Here is a 24,564-nt window from a genome sequence, read left to right on the forward strand (position 1 = left end):
TTATATTCTATATATATTTCATATATATATATATTATAATACTTCACACACACACATATATATATATATATATATATATATATATACATGAAATGTATTATGCATATATTATGAACTTTTTTCAATAGAGCCATTTCTATTACTATGCGGGTGACAAACAAACCAGTTCAGCAGAATATACAGTCATAAATCAATAAAACAAACATGAATTATAATTTTATTTTTCTATACCTTCCTCCCCATTTCAAAAAAGAACAACAACGGAGACTGTAGGAGGGGCTTAGGGCATGTTTGGGGTGGGGTGAGGCGACGTAACCGGAGCCCTTCAACAAGAGCAATGCAAGCTCATTCCTGCTCTCTAATGAGTGCGGCAGGGCGGCCGGCATGATGATCAGAGTCAGATGGGGTGCCCCGAGCAGCCGCCCCCCGCCGAAAGTGCCGCCTGACACCCTTTGTTACCTCCAAGTGAGCTGAGACCAGCCCATGAACCATGTAACTAGGTGGTTTCCAGGTTAATGAAAAGCTGTAACTCCAGTCTCACTGTCTCCTTAGAAGTCTAACTAACCCCCGAAACCCCCTACTCTCACCCTAGCAAGCCCCCTTTGAAAAAAGGCAACATTCCAACCCAGAAATGAGCACCGTTGAAAGCAAATGAATATAAGAGGCACATAGACCTGTTCTCTTCTAAGAGACGTTTATTTGTGAAGGACTGCTCTGATCTGAATATATGGCGGTGACTTATGACGGTCAGAGGAGGAGAGACCCGTAATTTTACGTTCAGCTGGAAGTGCTTGATCCTGAATATAAACAAGTATGAAGAATGGTAGTAAGACTTTAAAGTAAACATTGATTTAACCTTACAAACAATCATGGCCTTGAAATATATCCTCTTAATGTTCTCCTAATCTGCTTCCAGATGTTTGTTTGTGAGTTTGTGCGTGTGTCTGAGATCGACGGCCCCCTCAGTCGTCTAATTCCTGTCTCCGCCTCTACATGGCTCCAGCACCCTCATTTGCACAGGGTAAATATGTATTCCCAAGTATACATTTTTTGTCAGGTTCCCCTCAGAAAACAGAATGATAGATAGAATGATTGGCAGAACAATAGAATGAGAGATGGAGCAGTAGAATGATAGATAGAATGATAGAACAATAGATAGAATGATAGATAGAATGATAGAACAATAGATAGAATGATAGATAGAACATTAGAATAAGAGAACGATAGAACGACAGAACGATAGACAGGCAGACAGACAGAACAATAAACAGAAAGACTGATCCTCTCAATCTGAGTCTATGAATAATCAGGGCACATATGCGAGCCACACTCACATGCATTACGCAGTAGACTGGATGCACTCACAATAACAGAGAAACCCACAGAAAACAAATAAATAAAACTGCCGCTCTTTAAATAGGGCTTTTATCACTTCTTGAGGAAGAGCATTACAAAGAAAATAGAGAGTGCACTTTTAACCCTGACCCTGTGCGAGGAGAGAGCCGCCTAACTGTGGCCTTACCTGTAATAAACCCTCAACCAGCAGCACCAGATCCTAAATCACTCTACAGGACTCTAGAGTATCAAATGTCGCTGCATACAAGTGTACACACAGAAACACTGCCGCAAACAAACTCATGCAAATAGACACAAAGAAACACAAACAAGCCACCTTGACTACCACATGTCCTCTCCAAAGTACAAATATCTAATTATCATCTCAAAGTTTATTTACCAGAAAACGGTGGCGGAAAATGTGAAACATCATAGCGTATGTGTGAGGGGTGTTAGTCACAGAGCCAGAGGTCTTGGCAGGGCACCCAGAAGCCGTAAAGGTTTAGTACCGGCCCACAACCTGTTTACGCCATACTGAGGGCCCTGATTAATTTTCTCTTTCCCTCTCTTCAACATTCCTTCTTTCCTTCATGTCTGAGGGAAAGAGGTATTGCTGCACAAAAGATTCAGAATTGATTGGTATTACTAATGAGAACTGTAAATAATTTAACGATTCTAGGTCCTGGTAATTATTCAATTTTCATTAATGATTCTTATACAAAAGAAAGAATATTTATTTGGAGGAAAAAGGCAATTCAATGGCCACATAATGAGCTATAATTTATATAAATGTAAAAAAAGAGACTTTTTATAGATGGTTAATTATTATTATTATTATTATTATTAATTTTAGGCATCATAAATACTGTCTCATGACTGACTGTAACTAAAAAATAAACAACACTATTAAATATACAAAACATTTATTTACATAAAATTCTCCTGATGAAATGCATGATGTGCTTTTTTAACAACTAGTGAGTAACTAATTTAAGTTTAACTGTTAGCTGACTCTAAACGAAAAACAAAATAAAACAAACAAATTTGTTTGGGAATCAGACTACACTGGTCACACTATATAAATTTAGAAGAGGATAGCTTTTTAAATGGAACAGTTTATTGAAATTTTAGACAAAGTATAAAAAAAACGTAAAAGTTTGCATGTGTTTTTTGTTTTGTATTAAATAATAAATAAATGTTCCTGTTGTATCATTCTTGCTAATTAAATTTCAACATGATTTTTCATCTTTTTTTCATGTTTTAGTTCTCAAAAATGGCGTATGGATAATAAAGTAAACCTAAGTTGCATCAGTCCAGTAAATGTCTTGAAAAAAATCTTGAAATATTACTAACAATCTAAAAGTTATCCTTACATTTACTATATAAAAATACTTAGCTTTCAGAGCAAAAAGACACTTTTAAGAATTATAACAAAAGGCCTCTTACTTACTAAAAATGTATGAACTATTAATCAGAGAGCAAAGGCATGTAGTAGATTGTGTAAAACAGGTTTAGTTTTTTTTTATCATGTTGATAATTCAGAGTGCTGTATTAAATATGATACAGTAGGTTCTCTAGGGTTAGGGAAGTGTCAATATTTCAGGAACACACGTGCAAGAGCCGTTAATGGAAAAACAAAAAAACAATTGGGTGCCGTTTTGTTAATGCAGCCTTGGTTCACAATTCACATAGAAGCACAGGCATTAAACAAGGGATATAATTAAGTGAAATAATGAGGCAAGTATGTGAGCAATTTGAGAACATTAAAAAGTATTACTTAAACATTGAAGGAGAATGAGTAAATGATGCATTTCATTTTCCACAGAAATATTCCACAACTGCCACAAGAAGAAGAAAATGCCTAGCCCTGAATTAAAAACAGAAAGGAATGATATTTTACCTGGTCTTCACAACATCCAATGGGTGCATCAAGCAAATCTCCACAAGACCTATAGAGGACAAAAATCATAAGTAATTATGTATCTACCCTGTTAAAACTAACATAAATCAACGGGACACGAGCACAACTGAACATGTTATTATTCGCTCACAGGCCATTAATCTGTCATTACCAAATGCCAAGCTTTCTTTCCGTCTCTTCCACTCACTCTTGTTATATTTCACAGAGCTTTTTAAGTACTATTTCAGTATAATCCAATTTCATTCAAAAGCCTTTTTTGCATTATACAGTGATTTTTTTTTAACTGCACAGTCATCGCAAACACAGCATCATTTCATACAAACACTTGTAAAGTCTCTCGAGACTGAAACGTTCGACCTAATCCACAAATATTTCACCGCGTTAAAATGATGATGTATTATACACTACGATCCATATATTTGTAAATACAAATAAACACAGATCACAGATGTGTTGTGTGTGATTCCATTCGCCATGTGTGGTTTGTGTGTGTCTACATTAAGTTGAGGGAGGGTTTTCCCCTCAAAAATCCCTATGTAACAGTCCCCTGAACTCACATCCGACAGGAGCTGCTTGGCCAGCAGCCACCTTCGTCACTCTGATCTTGTTTTTGCCTCCTTGCCACTCCACTGCAACTGACAAGCGTGCGGGAAGGGATCTGGCAACAAAATGGCCTCAATGCAGAGATGTGGGACGTTGCGCTCGCCTGGCCTGCAAGTCATTACCATCATCCATTTCATTCGGTTCCAATGTGCTGATGGACATAAAATCCCAAAGTATTTTCGAATCCTATTTTATCTGGACCGGCCCACAGAGAGGCTGCCGTAATGGCCTTCCTAATGCCAGGATTACAGTTCATATACACTCCAGCCATGACCGAGGGGGCGAGGGCTGTTTAACATGCTGAATAATGGTGATTTCACACTGCAAAACACAGTGAATACTTCAGATGTTGTTACCACACAGATCGGGTTCCATTTAATGGAGATGGTGTAAAACAGATTAAACCGTATATGCGTTGGGCTACAAATTATGTAAGTAGTTAACAGCTCTGTTTTGTACTAAACAGTTCACAGAACACTTTTTTTTTTCAAGGTAGCTGTAAACAAACAGATTGAGGGGGTGTTCGATGGGTGCAATGCATTGCAATGAAATCGCAGAGGCGTGATTATGCATCTGCATCGCAATTCTCAGCTCCGTTCAGGCGTTTACTTTAATGGCTTCCTTCACAGATTCCTCTATGTGTACACAGCTGCTGAGAAATATGCTCCTTTTCTAATTTCTTCCATTAAATGTACTGTCCATAAACAAGACATTGCCTCCTTGGGGATTTTCCAGGAAAGTAATAATCAAGAGAAATTCCAAAGAGGAATTGCAATTGACTTCGCAATAGATACGCACAAAGGTGATACAGTGCTGTCGTTCTGCATGTACCGTGCGTCTTTTGAACGGAGGATGTGGCATATTCATAAACAAATCCCAACAGTGGGACAGGCCGAGGTGGTGTGATTCATTTCAAGGCTGACATGAGCTTGTGGAAGATGCATCAGTGAGACCAAAATGAGGAGAAAGCAGGCAAATTAGGTGTGTCATAGTCTCCTCGTCGCCCAAAGTGATAAAACGCTGTAACGTTTATCATTAATTAATCACAGCTGCCAGGGCATCACAGGGGAAAATAATGTTACGCACTCAGGAGACACATGTTTTTCATTTCAGCACTCTATCCATCCTGAGGAAATAAAAGAGAAGGAGGCCTGGGAGAGTCATCTCAGCAGCGAGACAGCTGGAGGAATAGACCCATCCATACTTGATGCTGAGGTGGAGCCGTAAAGTCATATTAAGGGTTATGTCTTTTTAAAATGCTATACCACTTGATAAACATTTTTATTGCAGTGAATTAATTTTGTCAAGTAGGACATGCTCCTGGAACAACATTCTTATCAACCTATTAATTACCTCAGATTTTAGGGGCAGTTTATTGTTCAGAACTGAATAAAAAAAAAAATTTGTTATTCACTTTATGAATTTGAAATTAATTTGAGGTAGGAAACAGGATGCAAAATTGCATTTCAAATAAACTGAAATGTAAATAAATTCATACTGTATAAATGCAATAAGTCACATTTCTTAACTAAAATAGGAAGGTCTGTATAGACAAACTTTGAATTCTTTACAAAACTATGTTTGAAATTTAAAAAGAAGAGAATTTTTAGGTTTAAGGCCTTACAGACAAACAGATGATCTGTTTGAAATGCAAACTATAAATTTAGATATAAATATATATGAAGCATACATAAATAGCATAAATGATGAAAGAATGTCATTTCCCAGAATGCCATTAGTTGCTGAATTTCTCCCACTTCCTGCATTTCAATTTAATGTCCAGTGGGTGTTGTCAATTCAATACAATTTCCAACTAATGAAATAAATAGGAAGCCATTTTTCAAATATCCCAGGTTCAATAAAATAATAAAATATAAAATAAAATAAAATAAAATAATAAAAAATCTTACAGTGAATGTGGCCAATCTGTGGCCAATGTTAATATACACTAATAAATAAATATACACTAATAAATAAATAAAAAAGCAACATATTTTCTGTTGTTGAAAACTTTGCTTCTTTACTTCTACTTTTGTAATGCCTTAAACCATAAAATGACTAAAAATGAGAACATTGAAATAAAAATGTATGTAGGGACATATAAAATAAGCACCACATTTCTGCTTTTAAATTCTTCAAAAATAGTCCCCATTTACATTCATTATAAGTACGTCACCGTTTATTTTAAATGATATCGAGGGACCAGTCAAAATTATTTTTTGTGGCAATCAACATTATGCCAAAATTGCTTTCGATTGAGCTTAACTTGTATTGAACTCAGCATATTCACCAACCCCGTTTGTGTTGACAGGAAAGTTGTTTGAGGACCAACAAAAGGTTTTTGATCCCAAAACACATGCTACTTGGCAAAATCCCGGTCACTGTTGAGGTAAATGTGGAGGAAGCCTGAATCCGTGTGAACCCTGTTGCTGCTCTGAACTGTACAAGAGGGACTCGTAGAGGATCAAAGGTAGGAAGCAGTGAGCAGTTGAGAAAGCCTGTCACTCATTTGAGTCTAATGAACTCCATGTTTGGCGGAAAAGAAAAGAACGCCCTAGTTAAGCAACAACACTCGAGAGTTATCGTCTAAGAGCTTCCAAAGAGGGGGAAATGCACAAACAAGGTGAGAGGGCCAAAGAATAAACCACAGCCATCATTGGCATGTTCCATATGGGTGGAGTTAAGTGAGAAGGAAAAAGACCAAGAGGGGGGCAAGAGATGGAGGGACTGAAAGGGAAAGCAAGACTTTCCCTACACAACACTAGCAAGTAATTAAAACGGCTTAAGTGGATGCAAGCTGTGCTCTTGAAATAAGAAAGCCTCTGAGCTTCAGCCGCAATATATGAAGAATTGGTGATATTGTTGACCAAGAAATTATTGGTAGAACCACGATGGGAACAGGGCCGGCGTTAAGGGGCCCAGTTAGGTACAGCCTACTAATTGTACCCAGGGGAGAGATGATCCACCCATTAAACATTTGTCCCGAACTCTGTAAAGTTTAGCCCTGGATGGGAACAAGATCATTTTGGTATACGGGGCAATAGGGCTGGGTAAAAATATAGATTTTTTTTTTTTAACTATCTGTTCAACATTGATGATGATGATAATAATAATAATAATAATAATACACTGAAGTCACATATATATATGTGTGTGTGTGTGTAGTGTGTATATAATATATTCACAGTGTATATAACACACATATGCTAGATTCCTAGTACAATTTAGAGAGAATCACATGTAAGCAAAATGGACTCTGCAAAATATACACTCACTGCAAAAAAATGGCAGCAGTAGTTGCCAGAACCTCATCAGAAAAAAAAATATATGTTGCAACATCTTAGGTTTTATGGATTGAACTTAAATTCACAGTAAAATACTTAACTAGTGTAATGTTACACACTAATGTTACACATCACGTCCTTTCCTTTCTGAACCTATTGAATCTACTTTGAACCTATAATAATATTTTAATATACTGACAACCACCAAAAAACACAGGTGAAAGTTAGACATGTGACAGAAAAGTCACATGATGATTCATGTATAGCTTTTCCACAAGCTGAAGTAACTTTTCATTAACCATTTAACAGGTTTTACTGTAGCATTTTTTTCATTAATTTACCGTTAAATGTTGATAATTTTTTACAGTGCACAATATACAATGTACACTAATAAACTGATATTTAATCAAATCCAATAGGAATGAAGATCAATCAGGTAATATGTATCACAGTGTTGTTATTGTTATCTAAAACAAAAACTATTAAAAATAATTTTTGTTCATTTAAATATAGCTAATATAAAATAAAAAAGTATTAGATGGAAAAAAAAAACCCTAAACAAAGATTATAAACATTGCCTTGGCAATTAACGAAGATTAACAAAAAGAACAAAAATTACAAAAATGTAAGAAGCACATAACAAAATTACTAAAATGTAAACTAACATTAAAATGAAAACTACATAAATACTATAATAGTATGTAAGTAATACTAAAATTACACTGGTGTATCAATACCCAGTCAGTAAAAAAGCAGTTTCTACTTTCTTCTGTGTTCCTACCACATTGCAAGGTTCAGTAATGTCGTTTACCCAACAAAATAGTTGTCACTGGGGTATAGAACAGAATCAGACAGCTCTGCCATGTGTGGAGGTGGAGAAAAATGGTACGCTTGCACTATTTGCATGTTTTCCTTGACAGCTGAGTACAAACGGACAAACTCTTATGATGAGCGTGTCAAGATTAAAGACATTATGCAGATGCAAAGGACACGATTGGACACCTTATCAGATATTAAGTCAGGCATAGCATCATGATTGAGTAATATTTACTGAATTCAATTGGATGGAAAACACAAGCCTTGTTTTTTCACAGTACTTCCGTGTTGGATCATCGCATTGGTTCCGCTTATCAGCTCCAGTATCTACCTAAAATAGCAATGCAAATAACAATCACAGAATCAATATGAGCAGCTGCTGGCAACAACATCTAAGTTTGCTGTTCCACAACAACTTTATTTTACAACTGATCAACTGTCACAGATGTTATATCAAGAAGAGCGTAATCAAACATGATCAAGTGCCGGCGCCCTTCTGATCCAAAACTCTCTGTAGGCTTCCCCATCCAAAAGTTCAGTTGCACTATGGGATTTCTAAGGCTGTCAGCACATGCTACTGTTTGATCATGTGCCTTAAGTGGAGCAGAGAGTGGAGCAAGTGGAGAAGTAGAAAGTCTCTTTCTGAACTCCTCTGTAATATTGCCATTTAGTCAAAGTGCAGGCAGAAATTGACCTGCCATCTGGTTGGTGTTTTAGGCTTAGTTCCGCCTCAGTGAGTGACATATTATTGAGTTCCATTATTTGGCATGTCTTTTGTCTCTGAGCCACAATAGCACTGACAGTTTCTGTCATCTGCGGCGTCTACACCCGCAGATACATGCAAGAGAACAGCCACACATGCGCTGCAACAGACTGACAAGGAGAGGCGATTGCCCTCAAGATGCTGTCACAAACTACACTCTGCAACAAAGAAAGCAACACATGTTTGTGAGTTTATCATTAATGACATTATCTGTTTTAATGAAAAACTCTTAATCATGTAAATGATTTAACATAGCCTACGTGGAAATTTTGACGTATGGTTTTCCCAAATGAGGCGTGGGAAGACCACACTATAGGAAGGCATTCAAGCGAGGTGAGTAACATTCGCCATCAGGCATGAGGGGCATGACGCATACTCAGGAAGTACAAGAGTGTCCATTTTAAAATGTCATGAATTTGGAATATATATATAAATAACCTGAAATTCAGTCAAATCCGATCAGAATCAGAATAATTCAGGAAATGTATATCAGTGTTGTTATTGTTAACTTAAACTAATACTTTGGTAATTGAAATAAAGCTAAAGCAAAGTAAAATATAAATAATTAAATGGGGGAAAAAAAATCGAAATTTTGACTTGGCACATACTGAGGATGCGCAAGACCAGATATTTTGATATTGATATATTATATTATAGTGCTATAAACAAAAATTACATAGTTATATATGTGTATATATATATTTGGAATCTATATCATTCAAAAAGGTTTGGTAAACTGCTGCTGAAAGAAGTCTTTTACTCACCAAGGCTGCATTTATTTGATTAAAAATACAGTAAAAATAGTCGTGTTGTGAAATATTTTACAATTTGAAACAACTGTTTTTATTTTAATATATTATAAAATGTAAGTTATTCCTGTGCTGGAAAAGCTGAATTGTCAGCAGTCATTTCTCCGGTCTTCAGTGTCACATGATCCCACAGAAATTATTTTAATATACTGATTTGGCGCTCAAGAAATATTTCTTATTATAACCAATATTGTTGTGCTGCCCAATATTTGAAACTTTTTTTCCCCAGGATTCTTTATCAACAGGAAATTCGAAAGAACAGCACTCATTTGAAATATAATTTTTTTGTAACTGTAAAATTTTTACTGTCGATTTTGATCACGTGAGGTCACGTGAGTCAAGCTTGCATCGGCTGATCACATCTACCTATAAGAATACGACACCTATCATGGCATTCCTATATAAGCTCTATTCAGTATAATTCAGCAGCTTTTTTGCTTGCTCAGGAGCAAATTACCCTCCTCCATCCCCAACTCCTCCTTTCGCCACAGTCAGGACTTGGCTTTCTGATATTCCTTGTTGAATCAGTCTCATTTTATCTTGAATAATGTGTTACACTTAAATATCATTAAAGGGATAGTTCACCCAAAAATGAAAATTTGATGTTTATCTGCTTACCCCCAGGGCATCCAAGATGTAGGTGACTTTGTTTCTTCAGTAGAACACAAACGAAGAGAAGACGCGTCACGCGCCGGCTGAAGAACAAGACGCGAACGCGCTCAGGACAGTTCGGACATTGCGGTAAATCAGAGGTAAAAAAACAATATAAATACTGTTCAGTTCTTGCACAGAACGATCGTTTCGTGTCTTTACAAATCAATGTATCGTCACGAGCCGCAGGGTTTAATTTGGTTTTGTTTGTGTATGTTTTTTTGACTCTCAAAGCCGTGATTCCCATTCACCTCCATTATAAGACTGAAGGTGACTTTGTTTCTTCAGTAGAACACAAACAAAGAAGAAGAACTCAAACCGTTGCAGTCTGTCAGTCATATAATGGAGGTAAATGGGAATCACGGCTTTGAGAGTCAAAAAAACATACACAAAAATTTTCATTTGTGGGTGAACTATCCCTTTAAGTACATTAATGATATCGGCTTTGTTCTGTTCTGTTTACCCTTGGGGGTTATTATTGCTGCTCTCCCTGCTCATTCATGATAAGCTGCATGGATGGCCAGGGAGTTTTTGCCCAGAACAGAACCATACCACCAAACCAAACTGTATGCTAATCACTTTGACAATCATTTGTCAATAATTTTGACGATAGTGGTCGTGACAGAAACAATATTAATTTCTTAAAAAAAAAAGAAATTGTACTTTTGAACATAGTGTATAATTTATATTACACTAAAACAAACTAAAAAAAGACAACTTTTCTGAGAGGGATTTAAAGTTTCTTTCTTATCGCTGAAAACAGCAAAACTTAAAAAAAAAAATCAATATAAACTCGTCAGTCTGTCTACTGGATGACTAGACGTCCAGCGTGACTCCAGCACACAAGTTCTAATACATCAGCATTGCTGTATTACGAGTTACCTCAAGCATTAATCTTTTGTCGCCTAACTAGGTAATGTTCCTGGAAAAGAGTAAGATAAGAACAGACGACAGAGGCGACACCACATGTACTCCAGGCAACAGTTCTTCAGTGTGCACTCATAATAGTCTGATATCTTCCCTGATAGAAGGCCATACATCACCACAGTTAAGATCGCTATCTTGCAGTTGGTTTTGGCTCAGGCAAGTACCCGACTCTTGCTCCCACGCAAAAGTGAGAAAGGAAAATAGCACAGTGACAGTAAATGATTGCTCAACATGCACAGGTGTCATCAATCATCCAAAGACACTGACTGAGTGAGCAGATTTCCCCTAAAAGCCTCTGAGAAAAGGGAAGGGGCGATCACGTGAAGTACAGTGTCGCGAAGGTGGGTTGTCTCCAGTTGCGGTTGTAACCTAACTATCATAACTATCGGTGTTACTCGACTAACGCAGCTGTTGGCATTGGCTCATCAGCTACACGGGTTTACAGTCACCCTTGAGTTACTTCAAACCAGGCAGAACATGCTCTTGGCTCTGTCTGCTCAGAGAAACTGAGATAAAAGACCAACAATTACTTTGATTATAGTTCATTTACATATCTAAATAATTTGGCTGGTGCTAATCCTTCTCTTTGACACATCAATCAGAGAGAATGACCTGGCATGACATGATGGAAAAGTCAAGTTGTGCAACCATGAAATAGCAGTGATGGTTTCGACAGATTGCCGTTCATGACACTCCTCAAAAATTATTTTACCAGATAATTCACAAAATGTTTCCTTGCCGGGCATAAATCTTGTTGACAACAATATTAGGACACCTCTGAACTCTGTCCTGAGGTGGCTTGAGCACGCTTCTTATAGGTTGGCAATCTAGGAGTTGCGTGTCAGGCATTCCTTTTCACGTCAGTCCAGAGCAATGAGGTTTGGCCGCGTTCCCACTTCCACCGGTAGCTAATCGAGCACACCCTCATCATCGGTGACACCTCCACACTAAACCTCGTGAATACAGCTTCTCAAAACACACAGACACAGGAATTCTAAACATACAGGCGGCACGACCGCACTGAGCCATTTGTCATCCTGACTAACAATGAACATCTGATTAGCCATCAGAGGTTCGAAACCTCACACCGGCATCAGATTCCACTGAGGTGAAAATACAAGAAGTAGGTGAAGTGTGAGCTATGCTGATAAGAAGTTCACTAGTATCTGACTGTGGTTAGATCTATATACAGTACATATAAGTATGCACACGTTTAGATAGTCAAACCTGATATATGATTCTAATGGTTTTTAATTAGAATTGTCATGTATGCATATGGATTAGTGTAAAGAAAGTAATAAAATGGATTGTTTTAGTTCTGGTTTCTTATTGGTTAATGACACAAAACACTTTGGCACTGTGCATTTCAACTTAGTTTGCATGCCATGGGCTATATATTTTAGCAGAACTTAATGAATTTGCCTAACAAAATGTTTTAATTAAATTTGTGTATTTTTATTATGTGAATGGCCAGTAGTTGTGAATATATTCACAATATAGAAGTTTTATGTTCCTTGTAACTAGTATTTTTACAGGAAATTGTACTGTAAGTAGATGCCTGGAATGGAGAAATGCTAGCATCAATTTACAGCTTGCACAGGACTTTACATATTCAAATATGGTAACTCGGGGTTGAAGTGTTTCTGTTTAGTAGGAGAAAGAATGATGAAGAAAAGACTAGAGGGAATGAAAAAAACAAATATGCTTCGAGTCATTTGTCAAACATGGTTGATATTCACTCCCTCGAGGTTTTTTCCCCTTCAATGGACAGCTTTTATCTGTCTACTACTGCATTGGTCTAGACATTTTTGCACGTCTAAAACATCTCTTCATACAGAAATTACACTGTTCTATTCAAACCATGGTTAGTAAGAGGATTTACGTAAGTTTGTCCCAAAAAATACTGCTACACATCAAAGGTTTTCTGGTAATACCATGGAACATGTAGATGGAAAACATTCTGTACCACAGTAAACTTCAAAGAACTATTGTTTTATCATCTGATACCATCACTGTGTCATGACACTGCCTTTTCTCTATGGTAACAAGAGGTAGTTTTTTTGGATCTATCATTCATAAAATACATTATTTTTTATTTATAAAGACAATTACTTCAATGCATATTTTCTATGACAAACATAAAAGCAGAAAATGTTTTTGTAAATAACTATTAAGATGTTCTATATATGCACGTCCTGATTTTGCGGAGTTAGATGTGTTCCTAGGTCAACATATTTTGTTGAACCTGGAACAACATTTTAATCCAAAAATTTAGTCTTGACTATATCCCTACACCTAAACCTAACCTTAACCATGAGTAATCCCTAAAATCAGAGGAAATGATAGATGAATGACACTGATGTACAAGCGCCAAACACTGAACCTAAACTTCACAAACTCTATAAACTGGTTCTTCAGATCTGATTGGTTAATCACAATGTTGATCCAGGAACATGTCGCACTTGGTAAAATCAGGTTCTGCTTCTGTATATAATCAATAGTGTGGAATTCAATGCGGTATTCAATGTGTAAAAAATGTATTGATAACTTTGCACTTGGTTACACCACTTGCCTTTTTTTTTTCTTGAAAAATGTATTAAACCCACATGAACTTGCATTTGTTTTCTGAGCTATATCTTTATATCTTTATATCATCACATTCCTATTTGTCATTGATGCAAATATGTAATCATGGGTAAAATCTAACAATTTTCAGTTATTTTTTATACATATTTATTAAACAAGACCTGGCGTGACCTTACGGGTTCATGCATTCATGTAATTCTCTCATCACTGGTTCCTGCAGTTGGAAAATACCAGAGATCAAATTTCACAAAAACACAGATGATAACATTTGTAACACACAATGCAAATCCCATGAGGACTACAGTACATATAAACATACAACAGATACAGAAAAAAGGATGGATATTAGATGCAAATCTTGTGTTAACTGATGCTAACCAGGATACTAGAGATATATTTGGAGACGTAGTCCATTCTCCGGAAAAGTTTTAAGCAAATGAGGGAACCACCAAAGTCTTACTAAAACTGAATATGGGTAATTTTTTGCAACTTTTAAAAACTAGCACAATATATAGTTCAGTTCAGTTCATTTCAGAAGAATGAGCTAGCTATATACTGTATAGTGCTGCAGGGATGACATAGGCTATTTTTGTAGACCAAAACTTGGTAAAGTCAAAAGGTTTTTTGAATGAGTTTATGGTCAAATAAGATCTGAGGTTAACACAAGCTCAAGATATTTTCACAAATAAAATACATCTGTAATACCCCGTTGTGATTCATAAACTTAGTGTCATTTTTTAAATAAAGACTAAAAGAGCGGTCAGAAGCTTAGTAATGGTGATGTTGAATTCATGCAATGCATTATATTGTTTGTTTATAGTCTATGTTACCTTTGGCAATTATATTTAGACTTCAAAATTCATAAAAGTTGTGTTTATCATGATGTGCAAAACATAAAAAAATCAAAAACTTTAGTTTGTCACAGAGCTTATTTTCTGCTTAAATCCTAAAATCATATTGTTTTTTGAGGTAACCAGGGTGATGCTAACTTCCAATTGGTCTACAAAAATAGGTCATCACTGCAACGCTCTATTGAACAGTAACCCAAATTAAACTTTCAGATTTTCAGATTAAAGCATTTTTTCCATGTGTAGTCCATGTCCTTGCTGTTGAGGACAAGCTATTTCTTTCAGCTTCAACTTGTTAAGCTAGCTAGGCCAGCTAGCTAAACAATTTCCTTCTTGGATCCCTAAAGCCCAACAGACGAACAGCTAGCATGTTTCAGCACTCAATTCAGTGAACACCAACACCTGAATAAGTTAACAAAACAAAAACCAACATATGCAAAAACGCTGCCCACATTTACATTAACATTTCCACAGAATATACACAGAAGGAGCTATTGAAGTTAATCCACCGTTTCCTCAAACTAGCCTAGCCACGCACAATCTCGTGCAATCTGATAAGCCAGTCACCATCAAATATGGGTGGTCGGGGCCGCCGGCTACAGGGCCCAGTATGTGTGGGTGTCAGTTTCATGGCTCTTCATGCGTTTCAACTGTTTGTCTGTGATTTTGTTTATTTAAGCTAGTTTAGCTGGGCATGCAGTTGGAGACCCACCTCACAGAACACACTCATTTAATATGTTCAACACTTAATTCAAAGTCAAATACTTAGAAAATGTACTTAAACTTGTGATATTTTAAATGCAATAATGTTTAACATTTAACATTTGATATATACATAAAAGAACACTAATGCTTATCTGTGAATAACGTCCATAAAATAAAGAACATAAACTGGCTATTGGCATGCTATGTAGTGCCCTGGCTTATGTGTAATACACATGATATTCCTCATGTCAATCACCCCAGAGGATGAGCTGTGTCATTACTGTCACCTAGTGGACAGTCATGAGAGAGTGAGAGGAAGGGGAGAGATGGACACACACCATTTGTGACAGTGTACAGATAAATATACACACCCAGGAGTCTCTATATTTTGCAGAATAACCTTGGCCATCTTCACCTACCATGAAAAGTAGAGAGAAGTGAAAGTGTTTTGGGAAGTAACAGAGGCATGGAGACATCCAAATGAGAGTTGGAAGAATGAGAGAGATGACGACGTGCTTCTCGCTATATTTGTTCTGCACTTCTAATGGGCGTTCACCAAAGTCCCTTAAAAAGAAAGTGAATGCACTCCCACGCAGCTATTTTCCATGCGGGTAAATACGCATTTAAGTAGAGCGCATTGAGGAAAAACAACACTTCAAAAGTTTGTTAAGATGGTAGTGACATATTTTAAATAATGTCCTATTTATCTCAAATCAAGCAAAACAACAACAACAACAACATCTAGCTTCAAGTTTCAACTTGCTCTACTCTAATAGTCACTAATAGGAGTTTATGCCACAGTAACGGTGGGCTGCACAACTGGCCATAGCTGAAAATCTGATTTTAAATTAGATGTACTGCAATTATAAGTTTGGTGTCATTTGATTTTTGACAATAAAACAGTTTTCTTGTTACTAAAAATTAACATTTTTCTGGAAAAAGCATTTCTGGAACAGGGCATAAATATATCATATGATGAATGATTATCAACTCATTAATCAAACTCACTTGGAATTCCAACAGTTTCTGATGTTTTTTCAATGCATGATTCTTTAAATTACATTTTTATTATTAATCTCTGTGGGAGATAAATAATAACAAGTTACTCTATCATTTCTGAGAGATAAATCATAAAAAGCTTACAATAGCATAACTTCTCCTCTGCCTTTCTGATACTTGACTGTAGCAACTAAAAAGAGACAGACAACCTATGTGAGCTGCACTGATTTTACTCCCAAAAATTGCAATTTTATAAACTGCATCATTTAGATGCTCATTTGCATAGAGTTAAGATCTTCTCAGTTTTGTCATTGGACACACCCACAAGTGGCCACTGTTTATAATGGAAATTAATGTCACTCTTGTTTTAAAGTGAAAAATGTTTCACTACTAGACACTGAAGAGTGACTGGGTAACACTTGAGTTGTGAGGGCTTCACATAGGTTTCACAAAATGTTATTTAATATACTTGATAATAGTAAATGAGAATAATCTGATTCTGTAATTATGGATTACCTGATCTCAGTCCTAAATTCACTATTACTTAATGATTAGTTCATTTAGTTTCCATATTAGTTAATAATAGGAGCTGAAGTGTTAATGTAGTACTACTAATTTATCCTGCATTATTTTTCTGCATAATAATATAAATAATATGATGGACCACTGTTCTAAAGTGTTACCGGGGATTCTTAGAAAAACTGCAGCTCCTTAAGCATCCCCTAATTAAAATGTAATACATTTAAAATAAATTGATTTCATACTAAGTGTAGTTCAAATCTATTAAAATATTTACTGACATATCGCTTGTGACTTAGTGATATAAAAATTATAATTAAACTTTATTTGGAGTACTACTAATTTCTTATTATTAGGCCTAAAATGTGTTTTAATGTCACTACTGATGAGGATTGTATGATCTCTGAATAATATTCAAACGCAACATATTTAAAGTGTACCTAAAGTATACTTGCAATAGTTCCACTTTAGCACAATCAAATATGCTTCAGAATATCTTTAGATGGACTTCAGCACTACTTCTGCACAATTAAAGTGCATTAAGTACAAAATTGGTTGTTCCAATTTCGCAAACCTTAAGTATACCAGTTTTTATTATACAACTGCAGGGTATTTTTGTTAAGTACATAAATATGTAAATGTATTGGGGGCTCTGGATCTGCGTCGACCAGAGGCACCGCTGGGGAGAGCTTATGTGAGTGAAGACTCATCCCTGCTGTCCCATCATTCAATAGTAAGCTCGCTGTTCCTCACTAAATGAACAGATGAACCCGGCGTCTCTTGTATGGAGGTGCAAGATAGGTCGAAAAACAGCCGGTTGTTCCAATTTCGCAAACCTTAAGTATACCAGTTTTTATTATACAACTGCAGGGTATTTTTGTTAAGTACATAAATATGTAAATGTATTTGTAGTATCATTAGCATGAAATAAATGTATTTCAAATACATATACATTTTTCACTAGGGATCTATTTTTACCTTACATATAACAGATTTTTTTTTTATAATCGAAAAGTTTACTAACAAATCTAAAAGAAAAGTCTGTTTTATCATGTTAGTATTAATAAGATTGTGTTTGGATAAAAGCTGGAGACAACATGTGACCTCTTCAAACTCGCACACTGTGTATGACCTGGACAGCGGCTGTGGAACGCTTTGTCCACTGCTTCGGAAACGCTCACCTATAGTCCATAAAAGCTGATAATGAACCCAATTATGGGCCGGGAACAGCAATAATAGAGTTTTAGTGGGGCAGTAAATTCTTTAATTACCTGTTAACACCCTGTGTCTCTTTGGACAAGTGCAGGAATGGGGGCTCTGGATCTGCGTCGACCAGAGGCACCGCTGGGGAGAGCTTATGTGAGTGAAGACTCATCCCTGCTGTCCCATCATTCAATAGTAAGCTCGCTGTTCCTCACTAAATGAACAGATGAACCCGGCGTCTCTTGTATGGAGGTGCAAGATTGGTCAAAAAACAGCCCTCTGCCTGCAAGGTGCAGGAGCAGATCAGAGAATGATGGGAAAGAACAACGGACATTCTTAGGGAGTGATATGATCTTTCCTTTCCCAAGGGGGTCTTTTTTAGGAAACAACGAAAATATTCAGGAGGAAATAAAGATCTATAACAAACGCAATTGTGTGCTTGCATACTAAATATATCTAACATAGCTGATGATAGTACAAGCTAGAGTTGCCAAGATGTGTGTGCCTGCCCCGTAGTGATTAACCTCCTGTTGTGTTGTGGTCAGTTTGTCTCTCATAGGATTTTCAAACTGCTTGAAAGACTGGTTAAACTATTTTTTCTTGAAATTTTGTGACTATTTCTGTTTTTTGGTCATGTATAGGCATGCAAAGTCTCAACACATACAGTTGGATGCATTTTGGTAAGGCTGTGCAACTTTTGTGTTGGGGTCAACAGGCAATTTGCCAAAAGTCAACACTGAAAAATGCAGAGAATCAAAGAATTATCTTCAAAAAAAAAAAACCCAATTGAAGCTTGTCAAACACTAAAATATGAAATACATGAGAACTTTAAGATTCAGAGTTTATTCAAAATTGAAGAAATCTTCTGAATCATCCATGGAAATGTTTATGTAGTTGAGTTGCACATAATAAATCTCGAATCTTAATTACTAGACAGTTGCAGCACTGAAAAGTGAAATGAGAAACTCATTTTACCCTCACAAGGGTTTGAAAACCAGACATAGGGCAGAGGCTGTTTACACTATTAGTACAAATAGCAATAAATACTACTTACACTAAGTACAAAAAAAAAATCATTTTTTACTTACTTGTAGTTATTTGCACCTTAATGTGCAAAGAGTTACTACAAGACGCCATAACCAAAAAATCAAACAAAAAATTTTTTTTTAATTGCATGTCTGTGCAATAAATACTACATAAACTAAATACAAATAACACTTTTTACTTGTAGTTATTTGTATTTTAGTGTGCAAATAGTCACTGCAAAATGCCATGATGACCACAAAAAAAAAAAACATTTAAAAAAAAAAGGTGTCTGTGCAATAAATACTATACTTAAACTAAGTACAAATAATTATTACTTGTAGTTATTTGCATTTTAGTGTGCAAATAATCACTACAAGTAGCCATGAAATCTCTCTCCCTCTCTCTTTTGGTTCTCTGCAGCTAATTTTACATAAGATAAGTGGGTCAAACTGACTCTTAACACAATTGAAATAGATGGGAATTATTAAATCTATCATATATTTTATATTTTTTGTGTCATTTTTGGCAAATTGCATGGAAACCACTGCAGGTCTATTTGACCTGCAACACAAAAAATATACCCAGTTTTTTTTTAACACAACAGGCGGGTTAAGTGTGTGTGTGTGAGTGCTATTATGGTAGCATTGTTGAAGGGCCCCTTGTGTGTCCCCTCCTCGAGTTTAGCGTGAGAGACTGAAGCAGGAAGCCATTACTGAAGTGTAAACGCACTCAGCCAGCACTGGCCAAACACAAGAGAAACATGTTTCACCACCCGTCCTCAGAGAGAACGAACAAGAGTAACACACACACACAAGTACAAACTCATTAAGCAACTCTAAACTGTCGGGATCTACACAAGTCTCGGTTTTATAAAGTTCATACAATCTCACACAGACTCCTTCTTTCCAAATGTTACATAAGCGGTGCTGGCCAGTCATGGTGGCGGTTTGGGTCTGATGAGATGTTGTGATTGTGTTACATACGGCAGCAGTTTGGTGCGTTCGAGCGATTGAAAGAGTGTGTGTGATGTATTGTCATTATTGGAGGTGGTGTAATGAATTATCCTGAGCCGTGGAGCAAATACCCTGTCCGATCTGATGACATGGCAGCCCTGACAGTCGCTGGCACCAGGTAACTTGGCAAGAAAAATCTAACTTGTCATCATAATCTGTGGTTGGCATACTGAGGCATACAATCACACATGTGCACACAGGTACACATACACAGAAAATGCATTAGGGCAATGAAAAATCTTTTAAAAATCTAGTTTAAAACACATGTGCCAAGTTCTTAGAAATGTACTCTTTGTATTCATGTTGGTTTCGAAAAACTTTTATACCATTTTCAAGAAGTTTAAATTTAACGACTCAGTGACTAAATGAAAAATGTCATGTGGTGTAACCATCAAGTAAAGAGTATTATTTTCATTACACCTTGAATATTTGTGAGTGTACACATATTCATTATTATTATTTTTGTAAGTTTGTATATACATTTTTCAAAAAAAAAAGTTCTTAATCAACATTGTGAATTATTAATTCATAAATACCATTACATTTTGAAGAGTTGCACCACATGATATACAAAAGAATGTTGGATACATCACATAAATAATATTAAACAATGACATTTAAGTTAAAATATTTTTATATATTATATATAAAAATATAAATATTTAATAATATGTATAATAATAGTATTCTTTTAATGAGGCCTTTTCTTTATTACGAAATCATGACAACCTTATCACCCTGACATTGTTGAATTATTGTTGAATTCCATAAAATAAATAATCATAAATATAATTTATATAAACATATACATATTTACATACACAAGTTTTTAATGGTTTGTAAATTTTTTTATTTATTCCATAAATTAAAAACATGCTCATAGAAGAGATGTGTTCAAGTTATTGTCCATTTTAAAAATATTGTTGAATAAGTCAACAAACTTAAAAATAACAAGCGTCACATTATTGACGCAATTACCATGACAAGGAACAGAAACAACATTTTATTTTCTCCTTCTTGAGCCAAAATATTATTTAATGAGCTTGACTAAAACAGAGATTTCTTTCACATATCACCATTATTGCTGAGCAGCAGCAGTCATGCTACCAAGAAGCACTATAACCACTAATGAAATTCAGCACCATGCATGAAAACAAGCACCATAAGTCTGTAATTGAAGGGTCAGGATCTTAATACTGGACACTCTCCAAACCAGCCGATTATGCGTTGGGCTTTTTTTTTCATACAGCAATTTGTCAAAGGATTAAAAAAAAAAAAAATGTCAAACTGTCAGACCGAAATTGTTCATAAGATTGTGGTATTACAGCAGAGCTGTAAAGAAACCAGTGGGTTGGGACATGAAACGCTGTGAAGGGCGTACAAGTAAAAACATGGTTGCTTACACACACATATATGAGAATGCTCGTAATTAAACTCCTGTGAGTTTAGAGAGATGGTACAAGGGGCTCAAAATGAGTGAAGGCTTTCTCATAAAAGCTCTGTTTATGGAGTTCAGCTCTGATAATTCTGAATAAAGAGATTGTTCACATGAAAAAAAATATCATATACTCAAACTCATGTTATTTTATAAATACACAATACCATTCAAAAGTTAAGATTTTTTTATGTTTTTTTAAGTCTCTTATGCTCACCATGGCTGCATTTAATTGCTCAAAATGTTTTCACAGTAAAAACAATAATATTCTGAAATATTATTAAAATAAATATCATTTGAACAAATATACAAATATTATTTTATAACAATATTTTGTTTTTCAAATATGTTTTATATTTGAATACATTTTAGAATGCAATGTTTTGCTATAATAGCAAATCTCAGTTTTCAGCAGCCATGATCCTTCAGAAATGAATTTAATATGCTGATTTCATGCCCAAGAAACATTTCTAATTATTATCAATGTTGAAAAAGTTGTGCTGCCTGATATTTTTTTTTGTGAAAACCGTGATACATTTTTTATTATTATTTTTTGATGAATAGAAAATTAAAAGCATTTATTTGAAATTTTGTAACAATGTAAAAAGTAAGTCACTTTCAATCAATGTATTGTCATTGCTGAATGAAAGTATTCATTTCAAAACAAAAAACAAAAAACTACACAAAAAAACTAAACAAAAAACAAAACAAAACAAAACAACAAACAAATGTACTGTCCTTAGGCTATGTTCACACTTGGCGTTGTTTTTGAAGTTGCCAGCGTCTTTTACATTATAATCCTATGGAGTAAACTGTGTTTTCAAAAAAGTCCTGAGCACTTTTTAAAACGCCACCACCGGCGTCTTTTTCTGCAGCTCAGAGCGTCTTTTCAAATTGAAAAAAGTTTAACTTTTCTGGAAAAATAATGCTCCTACATCAAGCGCCTTTTTGACAGCTGACCAATGACAAGCGAGTAGCGAGTTGTTTCCATAACAACAAGAACAACAAGAAAAACAAGAAAAAATGGAGAAGAGCCGCTAGATATATCGTACTAGTTTCGGACCACAAGAAGTTTTATGATATGAGCACAAAACTCTATCTAGTCTAAAATATGCCGCAAACGTGCATTATCTAACCGGAGCTCCTTGACTAAATTGTTGTAAGCACCATACTGTTTCCTTCCCCGTATAATGTCGCGCACCCACAAACATCGTTGTGAACTGACATTCTCCTCCCCGTTAACTTCAAAAGCCAACACAAGAGCCAACTTTTTACTCTTTCTCGACATTTCTGCACCACACAGCACTAGGCTACTGTTGCAGCTGTTGTTATAGCAACAAAAGACACCCTCGGCTGCTAGTTGAAACTAAAACGGGGCCAGCTTTTTGTTTTACTAAAAAAGCGCTCGTCAACTTTTTCTTGTCAAAAAAGACGCCAAGTGTGAACACGCCCTTACTAACCCCAAACATTTGAACAGGAGTATATCATTTATAAAATACTATAAAATATTAAATATTTTAGATACTGCCAAGCTCCATTAAGGACTAAGAAGCATCAAAGAAATGGTCTATATCAATTTTGTGTTGTTCCCTATGTCTTCTGAAGCCAAATGATAGTAATGTGTGAGGAACAAACTTAAATTTATGTTGACTTTCAAATACCTTTACTGTATGTATTTATATATACACCTTGCATTCATACACCAAGATTTTAAAGGATTTTGAACCTGTTCTTCAAACAAAGCTATATGGCTTCAGAGGTTTGACATATAGCACTCAAGTCAAAAGGACCCTAGTCCTGATTTTTGTCGTATATAAACAGCAGCCTGAACATTCTTCAAAACATCTCCGCTTCCACAGAAGTCAGTCAGTTGTACAGGTTTGAAACAGCAGGGGTTGAGAAAACAACAATTTTTGGGTAAACCACCCTTTTACGCAGGAAGAGAAGCAATATGTTAAACATAACATATCTATAGTGAATGGATAGTTATCACCACCAACAATAAATGAGGGAAAGTGAATTTGGAGATGTGGACACAGCCAGAGAGAGTCTGTTTGAGCTCTTTCTCTGCCTCTGGCAGATGTGGACAATGAACTCTTGACACAGCCAAAGCCACTTTATGTTCAACATGTGTGTTTGTTACTGTCTCTGGCAGCCGGGCCAAATGTGTGTGTGTGTGTGTGTGCAGAAGATGAGCGTAGCAGCAGGATATGTGGCAATCTGGGAGGTTGGCCGTAATGACACACGAGGGACAGATTAGCTTCCTGTCTGTCAGAATTCCATCAGAGAGCAGCTGATTTACAGCCTGCACTGACCAGACTGCCTGCCCTGTACCCAAAGCAAACACACACACACACACACACACACACGCACACACACACAAGCACACATTATTTGTATAAAGGCTTTGAGAAAGCATACATTAAACTGGAATCCTGCCCACTCTTCTAATGGCGTGTCTATTACAGAACGCGTGATGTGTAAATCAGAGTGTGTTGGTGTGTTACTGCACAGTAACCCCTCAGTGACACCCAGCATGCCGTGGCCTGCTGGTCCGGGATGGAGAGAGGAAGACAGACAGATGCATTAAACAACATGTCACCCCCAAACACAACAATGATTAATCACTGCAAATTATAAGCACCTGTACGACAAGCTACAGATCGCCTTCCACACACACACACACACACACACACACACACACACACTACACTGCGTCTCTCTTTCTCCTGACAACAGGGCCCTTTTAAACACACACATATATATATATATATATATATACAGTGGGTACGGAAAGTATTCAGACCCCCTTAAATTTTTCACTCTTTGTTATATTGCAGCCATTTGCTAAAATCATTTAAGTTAATTTTTTTTCCTCATTAATGTACACACAGCACCCCATATTGACAGAAAAACACAGAATTGTTGACATTTTTGCAGATTTATTAAAAAAGAAAAACTGAAATATCACACGGTCCTAAGTATTCAGACCCTTTGCTCAGTATTTAGTAAAAGCACCCTTTTGATCTAATACAGCCATGAGTCTTTTTGATGCAACAAGTTTTTCACACCTGGACTTGGGGATCCTCTGCCATTCCTCCTTGCAAATCCTCTCCAGTTC

General features: G+C 36.1%; 1 protein-coding gene across 2 annotated transcripts in view; it reads right to left on the reverse strand.

Annotated features, from left to right (window-relative positions):
• The window catches only part of LOC107752726 (mitochondrial 2-oxodicarboxylate carrier), a 106,044-nt gene that overhangs the window by 39,507 nt on the left and 41,973 nt on the right, over nucleotides 1-24,564 (reverse strand). For both annotated transcript variants that reach the window (XM_016568753.1, XM_016568752.1), the window contains exon 3: nucleotides 3,236-3,284. In XM_016568753.1, coding sequence (XP_016424239.1) covers nucleotides 3,236-3,284 — 49 coding nt within the window. The remainder of the gene's footprint in view (nucleotides 1-3,235; nucleotides 3,285-24,564) is intronic.

This window comes from Sinocyclocheilus rhinocerous, unplaced genomic scaffold, assembly GCF_001515625.1.
Source record: "Sinocyclocheilus rhinocerous isolate Xijiao unplaced genomic scaffold, SAMN03320098_v1.1 scaffold61, whole genome shotgun sequence".
Lineage (NCBI taxonomy): Eukaryota > Metazoa > Chordata > Actinopteri > Cypriniformes > Cyprinidae > Sinocyclocheilus > Sinocyclocheilus rhinocerous.